Here is a 17,522-nt window from a genome sequence, read left to right on the forward strand (position 1 = left end):
AAGATGGCGGCGGGTGGGGAACCGGCAGCATGGCAGCAGTGGGTGAGGGAGCAGCAGGAGCTGCTGCTGCGCTCCTTCCTGGAACTAAAGGCTGAGATCCTGGAGCCGTTGAGGGCATCGCTGGACAGGCTCGGGGCGACTCAGACGGCTCAGGCTGCGGAGATTCGGGAGCTGCAGCAGAAGGCTTCGGAGAACGAGGACGAACTCATGGGCCTGGCGGTGAAGGTGGAGTCGCACGAGGTGCTTCAAAAAAAATGGTTGGCAAGGATGGAGGAGATAGAGAACCGCTCCCGCTGGATGAATCTGCGGATTTTGGGCCTCCCGGAGGGGCTGGAAGGTTCGGATTTGGGGGCCTACGTGGTCCTGATACTAAACTCGCTGATGGGTGCGGGGTCGTTCCGGGGACCCCTGGAGCTGGAGGGTGCCCATCGGGTGCTGCTGCGGAAGTCCAGGCCGAACGAGCCGCCCAGGGCGGTGCTGGTCCGCTTTCAACACTTGGTCGACCGTGAATGTGTGCTTCGTTGGGCGAAGAGGGAGAGGAGCAGCAAGTGGGAGAATACGGAGATCAGGATCTACCAGGACTGGAGTGCAGAGGTGGCAAAGAAAAGGGCTGGGTTTAACCGGGCGAAGGTAGTGCTCCACAAGAAGGGGGTCAAGTTTGGCCTGTTGCAGCCGGCACGCCTGTGGGTCACCTATAAAGACCGCCAACTTTACTTTGACTCCCCGGAGGAGGTCTGGACATTTGTCCAGGCAGAGAAGCTGGACTTGAACTGGGGGCTGGGGAACATTGTACACAGCCCGGAGGCTTTGTCCTCCTTGATATCCTTTCGCTTTTTTCTTTTTGGTTCTATTGGACGATGTTTTTTTTGCTGTTCTGTTTTTTCTTGTCTGCTTTTCAGGACTGTTATCTGTTTACTTGGGTGTTTTATCATATCATGTTGGGACTTTTATTATTTCACTGGTTGCGGGTTTGGGTGGGGCTCGCGGCCCTGTTGGGTCATGTGCCTGTCTTCCCGCGTTTTGGGTCGGGGCGGGGCTTGGGATGGGGGCGCGGGCTTTTCTCCTGCGCTGGAGACGCAGGGGGCAGGGTCGGCATTGGGGGAATGGGTGTGTGTCACTGGGGAGAGTAATTGGGTTGGCGGGAATAGCCGGGGTCAGCAGGAGTCAGCTGACTTACGGAAGTACAATGACTGGGGTTACGCAGCTAGGGGGGGCCCTAGCTTTGGGGGGGGGGGGAGGGGTGGCGGTGGGGAGGTGATGGGGTGGAAGAGGGAAGGGGATACCGGGTTGCTGCTGGAATGGCCAAGAAGGAGCTGGAGTGTGTAGAGGGGGTCGGGATGGGGGTCTGTCGCCCTGGGAAACGGGCTGAGTGGGGGGCGCGGGCACGTGGCGGATTACGGAAGGGTGATAGCTAGTCGACGGGGGAGGGGGGCAGGTGGCCCTCCGATCCGGCTGATCACCTGGAATGTGAGGGGACTGAATGGGCCGGTTAAACGGTCCCGCGTGTTCGTGCATTTGAGGGGGCTGAAGGCGGACGTGGCTATGCTACAGGAGACGCACCTGAAGGTGGCGGATCAGGTTAGGTTGAGGAAGGGGTGGGTGGGCCAAGTGTTTCATTCGGGGCTGGATGCAAAAAACCAGAGGGTGGTGGGGAAGAGGGTGTCGTTTGAGGCGTCGAGTGTGGTGGAAGATAGTGGTGGGAGGTATGTGATGGTGAGTGGCAAGCTGCAAGGGGAGCGGGTGGTGCTGGTCAATGTATACGCCCCAAATTGGGATGATGCAGGTTTCATGTGGCGCATGTTGGGCCGGATTCCAGATTTGGAGGCGGGGGCCTGGTAATGGGGGGGATTTCAACACGGTTTGGATCCGCCACTGGATCGATCCAGTTCCAGGACGGGTAGGAGGCCTGCGGCGGCTAAGGTGTTGAGGGGATTTATGGACCAGATGGGAGGGGTGGATCCATGGAGATTCGCGAGGCCAAGGGCCAGGGAATTTTCATACTTCTCCCATGTGCATAAGGCCTACTCCCGGATCCATTTTTTTCGTTTTGAGTAGGGCGCTGATTGCGGGGGTAGTAGACGCTGAGTACTCGGCGATAGCCATTTCGGACCATGCCCCGCATTGAGTGGACCTCGAGCTGGGGGAGGAGAGGGACCAGCCCCCGTTGTGGTGCTTGGAGGTGGGGCTGCTGGCGGACGAGGTGGTGAGGGGGCGGGTTCGAGGATGTATTGAGAGGTATCTAGAGGCCAACGATAATGGGGAGGTCCGAGTGGGGATGGTCTGGGAGGCGCTGAAGGTGGTGGTTCGGGGAGAGTTGATCTCCATTCGGGCCCACAGAGAGAGAGAGGAGCAGAGAGAAAGGGAGGGATTGGTGGGGGAGATGGTGAGGGTGGACAGGAGGTACGCGGAGGCCCCGGAGGAGGGATTGCTGAGGGAGCGGCGCAGCCTTCGTGCTGAGTTTGACTTGTTGACCACCAGAAAGGCGGAGGCTCAATGGAGAAAGGCTCAGGGTGCGGTGTACGAGTATGGGGAGAAGGCGAGTAGGATGCTGGCACACCAGCTCCGTAAGCGGGATGTAGCTAGGGAGATTGGTGGTGTTAAGGATCAGGGAGGAAATGTGGTGCGGAGTGGGGTAGACATTAATGGGGTCTTCAGGACTTTTATGAGAGACTATATCGGTCTGAACCTCCGGCGGAGAAGGGGGGATGGGGCGCTTTTTAGACCGGCTGAGATTCCCGAGGGTGGAGGGTCTGGGGGCGCCAGTTGAGCTTGAGGGGCTGGTCAAAGGGATAGGGAACATGCAGTCGGGGAAGGAGCCGGGGCCGGATGGGTTCCCGGTTGAATTTTACAAGACGTATGCAGACCTGCTGGGCCCCCTGTTGGTTAGGACTTTTAACGAGGCAAGGGAGGGGGGGGTCTTTGCTCCTGACGATGTCTCGGGCGCTGATCTCCTTGATTCTTAAGCGGGACAGGGATCTCCTGTAGTGTGGGTCATACAGGCCGATCTCACTCTTAAATGTAGACGCCAAGTTGTTGGCAAAGATCTTAGCCGCGAGGATAGAGGATTGTGTGCCGCAGGTTATCCACGAGGATCAAACGGGGTTTGTGAAGGGGAGGCAGCTGAACACTAATATACGGAGGGTCTTGAACGTTATAATGATGCCGGCGGTGGAAGGGGAGGCAGAGATAGTGGTGGTGCTAGATGCGGAGAAGGCCTTTGATCGGGTCGAGTGGGGGTACTTGTGGGAGGCGCTGGAAAGGTTCGGGTTTGGGGAGGGGTTTGTCAGTTGGGTGAGGCTGTTGTATGAGGCCCCGATGGCGAGTGTGGCCACGAATAAGAAGAGGTCGGGGTATTTTCGACTACACCGAGGGACGAGGCAGGGGTGTCCCCTGTCCCCCCTACTTTTTGCGCTGGCAATTGAACCCCTGGCTATGGCGCTGAGGGAGTCAGGGGATTGGAGGGGGCTGGTCCGGGGTGGGGAGGAGCACCGAGAGTCGCTCTACACGAACGACCTCTTGTGTGTGGCGAACCCGGTGTGGGGAATGCCGGTGGTGATGGGGATTCTTCGGGAATTTGGGGATTTCTCAGGGTATAAGCTTATCTTTGGGAAAAGCAAGCTGTTTGTGATACACTCGCAGGACCGGGAGTGGGGGGGGGGGGGGGGGGGATTGGGAGGCTCCCACTGAAAAGGACGGAGAGGAGCTTCAGGTACTTGGGGTTTAGGTGGCCAGGAGCTGGGGGGCCTTGCGTAAGCTTAACCTCACAAGGCTGGTGGAGCAAATGGAGGAGGAGTTTAAGAGGTGGGACATGCTGCCGCTGTCTCTGACGGGTAGGGTGCAGTCAGTCAAGATGACGGTGCTCCCGAGGTTTCTGTTCCTGTTCCAGTGCCTTCCCATCCTTATCCCAAAGGCCTTTTTCAGGCGGGTTAACAGGAGCATTACGGGATTTGTGTGGGCGCACGGGACCCCGAGGGTGAGAAGGGTGTTTCTGGAGCGGGGCAGTGATAGGGGGGGCTGGCGCTGCCCAGCCTCTGTGGGTATTATTGGGCTGCCAACGCAGCGATGGTGCGTAAGTGGGTAATGGACGGGGAGGGGGCAGCATGGACGAGGATGGAGATGGCATCCTGTGTGGGCACGAGCCTGGGAGCGCTGGTAACGGCGCCGCTGCCGCTCCCTCCAACAAGGTATACCACGAGCCCGGTGATGGCAGCGACCCTCAAAATTTGGGGGCAATGGAGGCTGCACAGGGGGGAGGTGGGGGCCTCGATGGGGTCCCCGATACGGGGGAACCACCGGTTTGTTCTGGCGAGAATTGATGGCGGGTTCCTGAGTTGGCACAGGGCAGGTGTCAGGAGGCTGGGGGACCTGTTCATATAAATAATAAATCGCTTATTGTCACGAGTAGGCTTCAATGAAGTTACTGTGAAAAGCCCCTAGTCGCCACATTCCGGCGCCTGTCCGGGGAGGCTGGTACGGGAATAGATGGGAAGTTTACGAGCCTGGGTGAGCTGGAAGGGAAGTTTGGGCTCCCCCCGGGGAACACCATTAGGTACATGCAAGTAAGGGCATTTGTCAGGTGGCGGGGTTCCCCCTGCTGCCGCCGCCTGGGGTCTAGGACAGGGTGCTCTCGGGGGTATGGGATGGAGAGGGGAGGATCTCGGAAGCGTACCAGGTGATGCAGGAGGTAGACGAGGCCTCGGTGGAGGAGCTGAAAGGTAAATGGGAGGAGGAGCTGGGTGAGGAGATTGAGGAGGGGAAGTGGGCGGATGCCCTGGAAAGGGTGAACTCCTCCTCTTCATGTGCGAGGCTTGGCCTTATACAGTTTAAGGTGCTGCATAGGACTCATATGACTGGGACAAGGATGAGTCGGTTTTTTGGGAGTGAGGACAGTTGTGTTAGATGCTCTGGGGCCCAGCAAACCATGTCCACATGTTAGAACATAAGAACTAGGAGCAGGAGTAGGCCATCTGGCCCCTCGAGCCTGCTCCGCCATTCAATGAGATCATGGCTGATCTTTTGTGGACTCAGCTCCACTTTCCGGCCCAAACACCATAACACTTAATCCCTTTATTCTTCAAAAAACTATCTATCTTTACCTTAAAAACATGTAATGAAGGAGCCTCAACTGCTTCACTGGGCAAGGAATTCCATAGATTCACAACCCTTTGGGTGAAGAAGTTCCTCCTAAACTCAGTCCTAAATCTACTTCCCCTTATTTTGAGGCTATGTCCCCTAGTTCTGCTTTCACCCGCCAGTGGAAACAACCTGCCCGCATCTATCCTATCTATTCCCTTCATAATTTTAAATGTTTCTATAAGATCCCCCTCATCCTTCTAAATTCCAATGAGTACAGTCCCAGTCTACTCAACCTCTCCTCATAATCCAACCCCTTCAGCTCTGGGATTAACCTAGTGAATCTCCTCTGCACACCCTCCAGTGCCAGTACGTCCTTTCTCAAGTAAGGAGCCCAAAACTGAACACAATACTCCAGGTGTGGCCTCACTAACACCTTATACAATTGCAACATAACCTCCCTAGTCTTAAACTCCATCCCTCTAGCAATGAAGGACAAAATTCCATTTGCCTTCTTAATCACCTGTTGCACCTGTAAACCAACCTTCTGTGACTCATGCACTAGCACACCCAAGTCTCTCTGCACAGCAGCATGCTTTAATATTTTATCGTTTAAATAATAATCCCGTTTGCTGTTATTCCTACCAAAATGGATAACCTCACATTTGTCAACATTGTATTCCATCTGCCAGACCCTAGCCCATTCACTTAACCTATCCAAATCCCTCTGCAGACTTCCAGTATCCTCTGCACTTTTCGCTTTACCACTCATTTTAGTGTCATCTGCAAACTTGGACACATTGCCCTTGGTCCCCAACTCTAAATCATCCATGTAAATTGTGAACAATTGTCGGCCCAACACGGATCCCTGAGGGACACCACTAGCTACTGATTGCCAACCAGAGAAACACCCATTAATCCCCACTCTTTGCTTTCTATTAATTAACCAATCCTCTATCCATGCTACTACTTTACCCTTAATGCCATGCATCTTTATCTTATGCAGCAACCTTTTGTGTGGCACCTTGTCAAAGGCTTTCTGTTCTGGGCATGCCCAGCGCAAGGGGAGTTTTGGAAGGGTGTAGCAAGGACGGTATCGAGGGTTGTAGGATCCAGGGTCAATCCAGGCTGGGGACTCGCAATATTTGGGGTTGCAGTGGAGCCGGGAGTGCAAGAGGCGAAAGAGGCCGGTGTTCTGGCCTTTGCGTCCCTAGTAGCCCGGCGGAGGATTCTTCTTCAGTGGAAGGATGCGCGGTCCCCAAGCGTGGAGGCCTGGGTCAACGATATGGCGGGGTTTATTAAATTGGAGAAGGTGAAATTTGCCCTAAGGGGGTCAGTGCAAGGGTTTTTCAGGAGATGGCAACCATTCCTAGATCTCCTGGCAGAACGGTAAAAACAAAAGGTCAGCAGCAGCAGCAACCCGGGGGGGGGGGGGGGGTTGTCTTTTTGTTTTGGGTTAAATCTTTGCCAACGTCGGGCGTTTATTTATTGCTTCTCTTTTGTATATATGGGGGGAGGGGGGGTTTGTTCTTTGAATTTTCTGTTACTGTTTTCTTTTGTGTGAAAATGTGAAAATTTGATTTAAAATTATTTTTAAAAAAAAGAAAAATTCAGATTAAAGGTACCTTTTACAATCCAAGTGAAATAAAAGTTACTTTACAATAAAGTCATAAAAACTTAATAACTGTCAGAAACATACATAAACCTGAGAAAGAGGCAGAGAAGGAACAAGAGAAGCAGAGTCAGCTTATAGTCAGCTCGGTCATGGGACAGAGCAAAGCAGCCGAGCTAAAACAGCTAATACATCCAAGGAAGACCAGAATTTAAAGAGGAGGCAGAGTCAGCTCAGAGACAGTCAGCAGAGTCAGCTCTCACGGCTCGGTACATGGGAAAGATAGAACCTAGCAACCAAGCAGAACAGTGAATACATCTAAAGAAGACCAGATTTTAAAAAGAAGATTGATTGTCAAGTTGGGCCTGAAGGTCCCTTCAACCAACCAGAAGGATCCAGTGATTGCATATTTTAAAAGAAAAAATATAATAATAAAATAATTTAAAAGTTTGAACCTGAAACAGTGGTTATTCCTAAGTCTACTTTACTTACTTAGCAATGCGGGACCCAAGATCGATGCTACTAAGTGGTAAGTAGATGAAATCTTCTGTGAAGGCATGGGGTATACCAGGGGATAACTTGAAAACATAGTTTGACCTGAATAGCACCCACCGAAGCCTACATCAGAGTCAGGGAGTGAGAATCCCTGTTCATCATTTAGAATGTCGGACCTTTTTGGTATAGGTGGAATTCTAAGAATAGTGGTGAGTTTTCAACAACAATCTGCCCTGTTGACACACCATCGAGTCCACACTGGAAAGAGGCCAGTCACCTGCTCTCACTGCGGGAAGGGATTCACTCAGTCATCCAACATGCTGAGACACCACAGAGTTCACAAGTGAGGACATGTTGCACTCTGCTGCTATTCCTGCTGTTAATCACATCCAGGATTGAACCTGGAGTGGGTGGAGGGATTTGTCTTCACATCAACTCGTCCTGGTGCTCGGATGTGGTGACCCTGGCGAACTACTGCTCCCCGGACCTGGAATACCCGACTGTGAAGTGCCGTCCATACTACCTTCCACAGAGTTTACTTCTACCATCATCACAGCGGTCTACATCCCACCCCAGGCGGAAGTGAAGGCGCTTGATGAATTGTAACCGCTATAAATAACAATGAAGCAGAATACCCGGAGGCCTTGTTCATCGTGGCCGGGTACTTTAACCAGGCCAACCTCGAGTGTACAGCCAAAATTCCACCAACACATCTCCTGTCCCAACAGGGGCCCCAACATCCTTGACCACTGCTACACAAATATCAAGGACGCTTCTCAATCCATCTCCTGACTGCACTTTGGAAATTCAGACCACAGGATGGCGCTCCTTCTCTCTGCATACAAGCAGAAACTTAAGCGGAGAATCCGGTGGAGAAGGTTGTGTAATGCTGGTCCGAGGCAATAGAGGAGCTCCTACGTGACTGCTTGGAGTCAGTGGACTGGTCCGTATTCAAGAACTCAGCAGCCAACCTAAACGAGTTTGCCAGCACCATCACAGACTTCATCAAAAAATGTGCAGAAGATTGTATGTCAAAAAAGGTAGTATGTATGTTACCCAACCAGAAACCATGGTTTAATCGGGAAATTCACTCCCTATAGAAGGCCACGTCTGAGGAGTTCAAGACAGGCGACCCTGACCTAATCAAAAGATCGAGGTATGACCTCCGCAAAGCCATCACGGACTCCCAAGAGACAATACCGGACGAAGCTTGAATCACAGATTAACGACATGGACTCTCGTTGGTTGTGGCACGGCTTAAATAACATGGGTGCAAAGTAAAGCCGAGTAGAATCTTCAGCAACAGCGCAGCCCTCCCCGACAAACTCAATGCATTCTCTGCTTATTTCGGGCAGGAAACCAACAAACTGCCCCAAGAGCCTTGGACACACCCATACCCACCATCACAGCCTCCAAAGGCCTTCTTGAAAGTGAACCCTTCGAAAGCGACAGGTCCTGACGGAGTCCCTGCCATGCACCCAGATCCTGCGCTGACCAATTGGTAGGTGTGTTCGCGGACATCCTCAACCTCTCCCTACTCCGTTCTGAGGTTCCCACCTGCTTCAAGAAGACCACCATCATACCAGGGCCAAAGAAGAACCAGAGACTGACAGATTTCTAAATACCAATAACACAAAGGGATATGGGGATAGTGTGGGGAAAAAGGCATTGAAGTGGATGATCAGCTATGATCGTATTAAATGGTGGAGCAGGCTTGACGGGCTGAATGGCCATTCCAGAATCTACAGAATTTTGAAAGATGATCACCAATGTATCCACTATCTCTACAGCCGCCTCGTTCAACACTCTGGGATGTAGAGCATCAGCTTTTGGGGATTTATTAACTTTCAATCACATTAATTTCTCCAGTACTGCTTTTTCACTAATACGAATCTCTTTCAGTTCCTCGTGCTCACTGGTCCCTTGGTTCTCTGGTGTTTTTAGGACAATTTCTGTATCTTCCTCTGTGAAGACAGACACACATTGTTTAGTTTCTCTGCCATTTCCTTACTCCCCATTATAAACTCTCCTGTCTCTCCCTGGAATGGACCCACATTGGTCTTTGCTAATCTTTTCCTTTTCACATTCCTATAGGAGCTTTATCAGTCGTTTTTTATGTTTCTAGACAGTCTGCTCTCATATTCTATTTTCTCTTCGTGAGTTTCTTCTAAAACAAGTTCCCAAACCTCGGGGTTCCACTTATTTTGGCAACGATATGAGTGATAAGATCTCTTATTTTATCTTCAAAAATGAGCCCAAGATTTGGTTGATTGGAGGTGTCTAAAAATACAACTTTATTGCTAATTATCCACCTTGATTCTCTTACATTAAAATAAATCAAAATTCACATCAAATTATACATCAAAATATAATAAAGAGAGTTAAACAAAAATATAAGGCAATATTAGGAAATCAATAGATGGTTCAGAATGTCTTAAAGCATGAATACAGAACAAACTTTAATCAAGAAACTTTATTCTTAAAGAAATTCTTATCAATGGTCTAACCCCTTATTGGTTTCAAATTCTCAGCTGAGGCTTCCTGATTTATTCAAAAAACTCTGTCACTTGGAGCATGATTTGTTATCCAGGCATTGGTCATTACTTAAGATTCATTCATGTCTGTCAAATTAATTAAATGTCTACATGCTCCCGCCACGTGCACCAATCCTCTGAAGATAAGGTGTTCTGCATTAACATTGCTTGTTGCTAAGGCTTTGCTACTATTTGTAAATGTTTGTGTTGCTAAGGCTCCGATACTTTTTCATTACGAGATGTATTTGTAGAACAATGGTTTATTCATTATGAGGGCTTCTATGCAACTTTTCTTGAAACAGTGTTAGATTCTGACACATATTAAGTTGCTGTACAGTAATTCTCATATTTTTATCTGAAACAATGACTTTGCCTTGTGGATATTCCCTTTTCTGTCTGTATGTATACTGAATTGAAGAATTATACTGCATTAATTCTTAAAGGTTACCAATAAATCAGTGAAGCAATAAATCTGTAATCTATCAATGAGACTCTTCCTTTGACCTAATGGAATCTTTAATTTTTCTTGTTCACCACGGTTGCGTCACTTTTCCTGTTGGATTTTTGTTTCTTAAATGAATCTATATTTTATGTAAATATGTGATCATTCCTTAAATGTGATTGCCTGTGTATCATTACACATTTTATTGTAAGTTCCCAATCAACTTGCCCTTCATAGCTTGACAGGTTCCTTCTGAGACAGAACCATGTAACCACCATAGCCTATCTTCATCTGAACTGCATGCTTTGGGGTTCCAAACAGAAACAGGAACTATACGTCATCTACCTGCCAAACACCCTTTCACTCTGTGATCCTTGTGAAATTTGAAGCCAAGTATTTGCCACAACGCTCAAGAGCATCAGGCCACTGGAGGCAAAGTCGTGAGACCGGCCAGTCCAGCAGAAATAAACCCTCCGACCCTCCCCATTGACCAACTGACAGAATGAACACAATGCTGTTCCGGGTGTAATTGAGAGCAGAAACAATAACAGCAGAATCCAACCCCTGTAATCCCTTGTGACCTTGTTGGTGACTCAGCAGGTAGAAGGAAACACAGAATCTCTTCCCACAGAGTGCAGCTGAATGGCCTCTCCTCAGTGTGAACCCTCTGGTGTGTTTGCAGGGTGAATGACTGACAATCACTTCCCACATTGAGAGCAGGTGAATGCTCACTCTCCAGGGTGAACTGGATGATGTCTCCGCAGGGTGGATAAATGTCTGAATCCTTTCCCACACTAAGAGCAGGTGAACGGCTTCTCCTCTGTGTGAAGTAGCTGGTGGGACGTCAGGCTGGTTGATTGATTGAATCTCTTCCCACACTGAGAGCAGTTCAATGGCCTCTCCCCAGTCTGAACCCTCTGGTGTTTGCAGAGTGAATGACTGACTGAATCCTTTCCCACACTGAGAGCAGCTGAATGGCCTCTCCCAGTGTGAATGCGCCGATGAGCTTCCAGTGCAGATGGGGCTTTGAATCCCTTCCCACAGTCCCGGCATTTCCACTGTTTCTCCATGTTTTGGGTCTCCTTGTGTCTCCCTAGATGAGACAATTGAAGCCTTACCCACACAGAGAACACATGTACGGTCTCTCCTCGCTGTCAATGGTGTGATGTATTTACAAAATACATCACTGTCAGTACAGGATAGAAACTCAGAACAGACAGTTGTAGTTTCTCTGGAACATTCTTTCCTCTCTCATCCCCAAAATCTGTAAATCTCCATCCCACACACTCTCCCTCCATTCTCACTCTGCTGTATCTAATATTCACCCTCCCAATTCTCCTGAAGGTGCTGATTCAGGCCATTTGACAGATCCAGGGTTTCTTCTGCAGGACACTGGGACCATAAAAAGTAGCAGCTGCATGAGCCGGTTGGGCAGAATGGCCTCCTGTGCACTCTGAGCTTCGTGGTTCTCTCGTGTTTTTGGGACAATTTCTGTATCTTCCTCTGTGAAGACAGACACACATTGTTTAGTTTCTCTGCCATTTCCTTATTCCCCATTATAAACTCTCCTGTCTCTGTCTGGAATGGACCCACATTGGTCTTTGCTAATCTTTTCCTTTTCACATTCCTATAGGAGCTTTTCCAGTCGTTTTTTATGTTTCTCGCCAGTTTGCTCTCATATTCTATTTTCTCTTGATCAGTTTCTTGGTCCTCTTTGCTGAATTCTAAAACACGTTCCCAACCCTCAGGGTTAACACTATTTTGGCCACTTTATGAGGCCTTTCCTTAGATCGAATGGAACTTTTAACTTTTCTTGTTAGTCACGGTTGTATCACTTTTCCTGTTGGATTTTTGCTCCTTAAACGAATCTATGTTTGTTGTATTTGTGTGAAATAAGAGTCGCCAAAGTCCCAGAGACTGCTTTCCCCTTTGACAGAGTGAGCTGACTGGTGGTGATTGTATCTGAGGGTCACCACACCTCAGGCGAGGAGCAATGCTGAGAAGGTGAGGCCTTCATGGATAACCTCAGCCGGTACGGGAGTTGAACCCCTGATGTCAGAGTCGCTACGCATCACAAACCAGCTATCCAGCCAACTGAGCTAACTCTCCCCGGTGTGAACTCGCTGGTGTCTCCGCAGGCTGGATAATGTAGTGAATCCCTTCCCACATCGAGAGCAGGTGAATGGCCTCTCCCCAGTGTGAACTCGCTGGTGTGTTTGCAGGCTGGATAACTCAGTGAATTTGTTTCCACACTGAGAGCAGGCGAACGGCCTCTCCCCAGTGTGAACTCGCTGGTGTCTCTGCAGGCTGGATAACTGACTGAATCCCTTCCCACACTGAGAGCAGGTGAACGGTTTCTCCCCAGTGTGAACCCTCTGGTGTGTCTGCAGGCTGGATAATTGACTGAATCCCTTCCCACATTGAGAGCAGGTGAACGGCTTCTCCCCAGTGTGAACCCTCTGGTGTGTCTGTAGGTGGGATAACTGAGTGAATTCCTTCTGACACTGAGAGCAGGTGAATGGCCTCACCCCAGAGTGAACTAGCTGGTGTGCATTCAGATAGGATAAATGAGTGAATCCCTTCCCACACTGAGAGCAGCTAAACGGCCTCTCCCTTGTGTGAACCCGGCGGTGTGTCCGCAGGGTGGATGAATCACTGAATCTCTTCTCGCACTGAGAGCAGCTGAATGGCCTCTCCCCAGTGTGAACGCGCTGGTGTGACCGCAGGCCGGATGGATCACTGAATCCCTTCCCACACTGAGAGCAGATGAATGGCTTCTCCCCACTGTGAACTCGCTGGTGTGTAAGTAGGTGGGATAACTGAGTGAATCCCTTCTCACATACAGAGCAGGTGAACGGCCTCTCCCCTGTGTGAATGCGTCGATGAATCTCCAGTTGAGATGGGGCACTGAATCCCTTCCCACAATCCCCCACATATCCACGGTTTCTCCATGTTTTGTGTCTCCTCGAATCTCTTCAGGTCAGAATATCAGTTGAAGCCTCGTCCGTACACAGTACACGTGTATGGTCTCTCCCCGCTGTGAATGGTGTGATGTTTTTTCTGGCTGTGTGACTGGTTAACGCTCTTTCCACAGTCAGTGCTCTGGAACACACTCACTCGGGTGTGTGTGTCTCGGTGCTTTTCCAGTCACAATTATATTTAAAATCTTTTGTTGCCGACAGATCGGACAAACATTTTTCCTTCCCCTTCTCGATTCAAAGGCCGTTGATATTCAGATCCCAAGGAATCGGATGACTCTGTCAGATCGAGACGTTACATTTGAGATTTCTGTCTGTAATTCCTCCTCTTCTAATATCCTGTAAAAGGAGTTTACAGAAGACTTCACAGTCAGTACAGGATAGAAATTCAGAACAGAGAATTCTCATTTCTAGAGAACATTTTTTTCTCACCCATTTCCCAATACCTAGTCTCTAATACCTATTTCGCCATACCTAGCCTCCAGGGTGTGGACTCGGAGGGCGGAGTGCTGGAGCAGTAAGTACAAAACCCTGACCTCGGGGATTTGAGGCCTAGTCTCCAGGGAGAGGATTTGAAGAGGTGGAGCATCATAGTAGTAAATATAAAGACCTTTCCTAGTTTCCAGGTTGAGAACTGAGAAGTCTGGATTTTTGGAGCCGAGTAAAAATCTTTTCCCTGGGGATATGCGGCCTGCTCACCAGGGAGCGGGCTTAGAACATACAGTGCAGAAGGAGGCCATTCGGCCCATCGGGTCTGCACCGACCCACTTAAGCCCTCACTTCCACCCTATCCCTGTAACCCAATAACCCCTCCTAACCTTTTTTGGTCACTAAGGGCAATTTAGCATGGCCAATCCACCTAACCTGCACGTCTTTGGATTGTGGGAGGAAACTGGAGCACCCAGAGGAAAGCCACACAGACATGGGGAGAATGTACAGACTCCGCACAGTGACCCAGCCAGGAATTGAACCTGGGACCCTGGCGCTGTGAAGCCACAGTGCTATCCACTCCTGGTTTGCTGGAAGCCCAAATGACCTCCGGTGCTCCGTCCCATAAAAGACCATGCGTTCTGGGACCGCCTCTGTGACGTCACAATGCAGCAAGGCCTGAAACAGCCAAGAGGAATCGCGGTGACGTCTCAGGGTTCCAGTGCGCAGGTCCGGTGTCCGGTGTCCGGAATCGGGAGCTCCACCCCCACTCTTTTTACCTCCTCGCCCTGCACCTCCTTGAGACAAGGATTCCCGGCAACTGACTGACGGCTCCGACCAGACCGAGAAGCCGCTCGGTGTTCCCCACCTCTCCCCCGGTCTGGGACTGCGCATGTCCAAGACAGGGCACACCCTCTGCTGACATTGACCAATGAAAAGAGTAGGAGAACCGGAAGGACTCTGGTCTTCCAGCCAATCAGAGCGCCGGTTTTGTGAATGCCGCACGGTAACAAGTCTCACCAGGTTAATTTATTTGTGAATGAAGATTGAGCTTCACACTGACTGAAACCTCCTCCTGACTCCATCTGTGGGTAAAACACTTCCTTTTCACCCCCTTTCCATTTCTTTCCTAATTCTGACCTTCAATTGGTCACTTCCAGCAACTGAAGGGAAAGGAAGTGAATCCAGGGAGGGTGCAGACTCTGCAAAGCTTGGCCCAGGTCTCTCCTGGCTGTCTGAAAGACATTGACATCCTTTGCTCCCTCAGCTTGACACATTGAATTGTCTGGCTAAAAGGATGGTCTCTTTCCTAATGTTCACAATTAAAGGGCTGCTTTCCCCAGGAGATGGCTGACATTTAAGGGGACAGTAAATTCATATCGGACAAATATATGGTAGGGGGAGGAGAAAGGGGTGTGAGGTGGTGGTTCCTGGTAACCGGGAGCTTGTCTACCGGAGGATTTAAGTGGCAGTTGAAGTCACCAACCACAAAAGCTAACTCTCAAAATCCACAAAAGCCTTTGTAATGAACTCTGGGGAGTAATTTGGGGACCATAAATATTCATCATTGCAACATCTCCATGCACCGAACCTCAAATGATCACCTTTGATCTACCACCTTTGAACATGGAGGACGTTTCAACCTTAAAAGGGATAATTTTATAGATAAGGATTACCACACCCCTGCTACTTAATGAAACGGAGGGGAAGAAAATGGCTCCACCCAATCCAACATCAATTTAAAGTGTTCCTCATCATCCAGATGAGTTTACAATAATAAAGCTCTATCAACTTTCTCAAGAAAGGAGAGGATATATTTTCTTCTGATAGGGTGATAGATGCCCGTACATTCCCTGAGAAAATGTGAAGATTACTGCCACCATTAATTAGACGACAGAGAGAACAGGAACAGTTTTTCACGTCACAATCGGGCGTCCGTCATTACCCCCCTCCTACAACTCACTTTACAACAGAGGCACCAAAGTTTCCCCAAACTGCTCCTTTCACAGATAAAAGCCCCGTCTGTACCAGAGTAGGACAAAGTCAACAACACAGAAACCCTCCCATAATAACAAAACTACAAAATAATCATGACCACAATAGATCCAAGGGGACATTCCTCAATAAGACTGAGGACCCGGAGGATTAACCCCACGGCCAGACTGTCGTTACCCTCAGGATACCTTCTCCAAAATGAGGGGAAGAAAAGAAGGGCCAACAAGGAAATGGGGATCGAACGGCCCTCCCACATTTTAGACCCACCCGTGAAGACCTGCATCCACCACCACCCCCCCTTCGGCAATGGTGCCTCTCAGTTCTGCCATGATTAACACACGGATAATCGAAGAAAGATGAAGGCTAATCAGCACACAGCACATTTACCATAACTGGAATAAGATAATATGAGGAGAAGAAGAAGACATTCGATCACAAAATAATAACTCCCTTCAACGGGATAAAAGACTAGGGGCTTTTCACAGTCACTTCATTGAAGCCTACTTGTGGCAATAAGGGATTATTATTACAAAAGATAACAAATTCAGACAACAACACCATGATAGGTAAAGAGTCCTGGATTAGAGCTTGAGTTAGTCTGAGCTGCAAACCATCCCTCCAAATCCTTGCCCTTCATGGATTTAACAAAGGCCATGGCAGTAGTTGGATTATCGAAAGACTGGTTGGATACAATTTTCTGGATTGGGCAGCACCGTAGCATAGTGGTTAGCACTATGGCTTCAAAACGCCAGGGTCCCAGGTTTGAATCCTGGCTTGGGTCGCTGTCTGTGTGGAGTCTGCACGTTCTCCCCATGTCTGCGTGGGTTTCCTCCGAGTGCTCCGGCTTCCTCCCACAAGTCCCGAAAGACGTACTATTAGGTAATTTGGACATTTTGAATTCTCCCTCTGTGACCCAAACAGGCGCCGGAATGTGATGATAAGGGGCTTTAAACAATAACTTAATTGCAGTGTTAATGTGTAAGCCTACTTGTGACAATAAAAGATTATTATTATCAAAGCATGACTGGCAGCCTTTAGTTCTCTTCCAACTTCAACAAAGTCTCGATGCTTCATTTGCATGGCTGCCGAAAAGTCCTGAATAAAGACAATTCTCACTCCCTCATGGAGCCAGGTCTCACCTCCCTAACCCGTCTTCAGGATCTTCTGGCGATCTTTCAAGTTGTGGAAGTGAATGATTACAATGAATGATTATAGGAGAATGATGCCAGAATCTGCGGGGAAATAGCTACGCCCGCATCCGCTTCACATAATCCGCTCCCAGACAGATTTCTGATTGACGAAGGAGTCGAGGGTTCTGGGAACAGGCAAGAGAATGGAGAGAAAACTCTCTCTTGGGCAGCACGGTAGCATGGTGGTTAGCATAAATGCTTCACAGCTCCAGGGTCCCAGGTTCGATTCCCGGCTGGGTCACTGTCTGTGTGGAGTCTGCACGTCCTCCCCGTGTGTGCGTGGGTTTCCTCCCGGGTGCTCCGGTTTCCTCCCACAGTCCAAAGATGTGCGGGTTAGGTGGATTGGCCATGCTAAATTGCCTGTAGTGTCCTTACAAAAGTAAGGTTAAGGGGGGGGGGGGGTTGTTGGGTTATGGGTATAGGGTGGCTACGTGGGTTTGAGTAGGGTGATCATTGCTCGGCACAACATCGAGGGCCGAAGGGCCTGTTCTGTGCTGTACTGTTCTATGTTCTATAAAGCTGAGATGAGGAGGCATTTCTTCACTCGAGGATGTGTTGAAGCTTTGGAATTCTTTACCCCAGAGGTTGTGGGAGCCTCAGTCACCAAGTATTTTCAAGACAGGTTTTGGTTTTCTCTTTTTTTAAATGTAGAGTACCCAATTCTTTTGTTTTTCCAAATGAGGGGCAATTTAGCGTGGCCAATCCACCTACGCTGCACATCTTTGGGTTGTGAGGGTGAGACCCACGCATTCATGGGGAGAATATGCAAACTCC

The 17,522-nt window shown here is 49.5% G+C and overlaps 1 protein-coding gene and 1 long non-coding RNA gene across 3 annotated transcripts; both read right to left on the minus strand.

Moving 5' to 3' along the window:
* Positions 1-9,974: 9,974 nt before the first annotated feature.
* Positions 9,975-13,131, minus strand: LOC119951589 (zinc finger protein 239-like; the record flags this gene model as incomplete). Its single annotated transcript, XM_038774773.1, has 2 exons — positions 9,975-10,121; positions 12,277-13,131. Coding segments are annotated over 2 exons (1,002 nt in total), but the record flags the coding sequence as incomplete, so codon positions are not given.
* A 13-nt stretch (positions 13,132-13,144) lies between these two features.
* Positions 13,145-13,953, minus strand: LOC119951868. Of its 2 annotated transcripts, none has more exons than XR_005457690.1 (2): positions 13,609-13,953; positions 13,145-13,473 (listed from the first exon to the last, which is right to left on the minus strand). It is a non-coding gene; the product is annotated as an uncharacterized LOC119951868 (long non-coding RNA). The 2 variants fall into 2 exon arrangements; XR_005457689.1 differs by having other exon boundaries at positions 13,567-13,953.
* Positions 13,954-17,522: the final 3,569 nt, after the last annotated feature.

This window comes from Scyliorhinus canicula, chromosome 17, assembly GCF_902713615.1.
Source record: "Scyliorhinus canicula chromosome 17, sScyCan1.1, whole genome shotgun sequence".
In the NCBI taxonomy this organism is placed as follows: domain Eukaryota; kingdom Metazoa; phylum Chordata; class Chondrichthyes; order Carcharhiniformes; family Scyliorhinidae; genus Scyliorhinus; species Scyliorhinus canicula.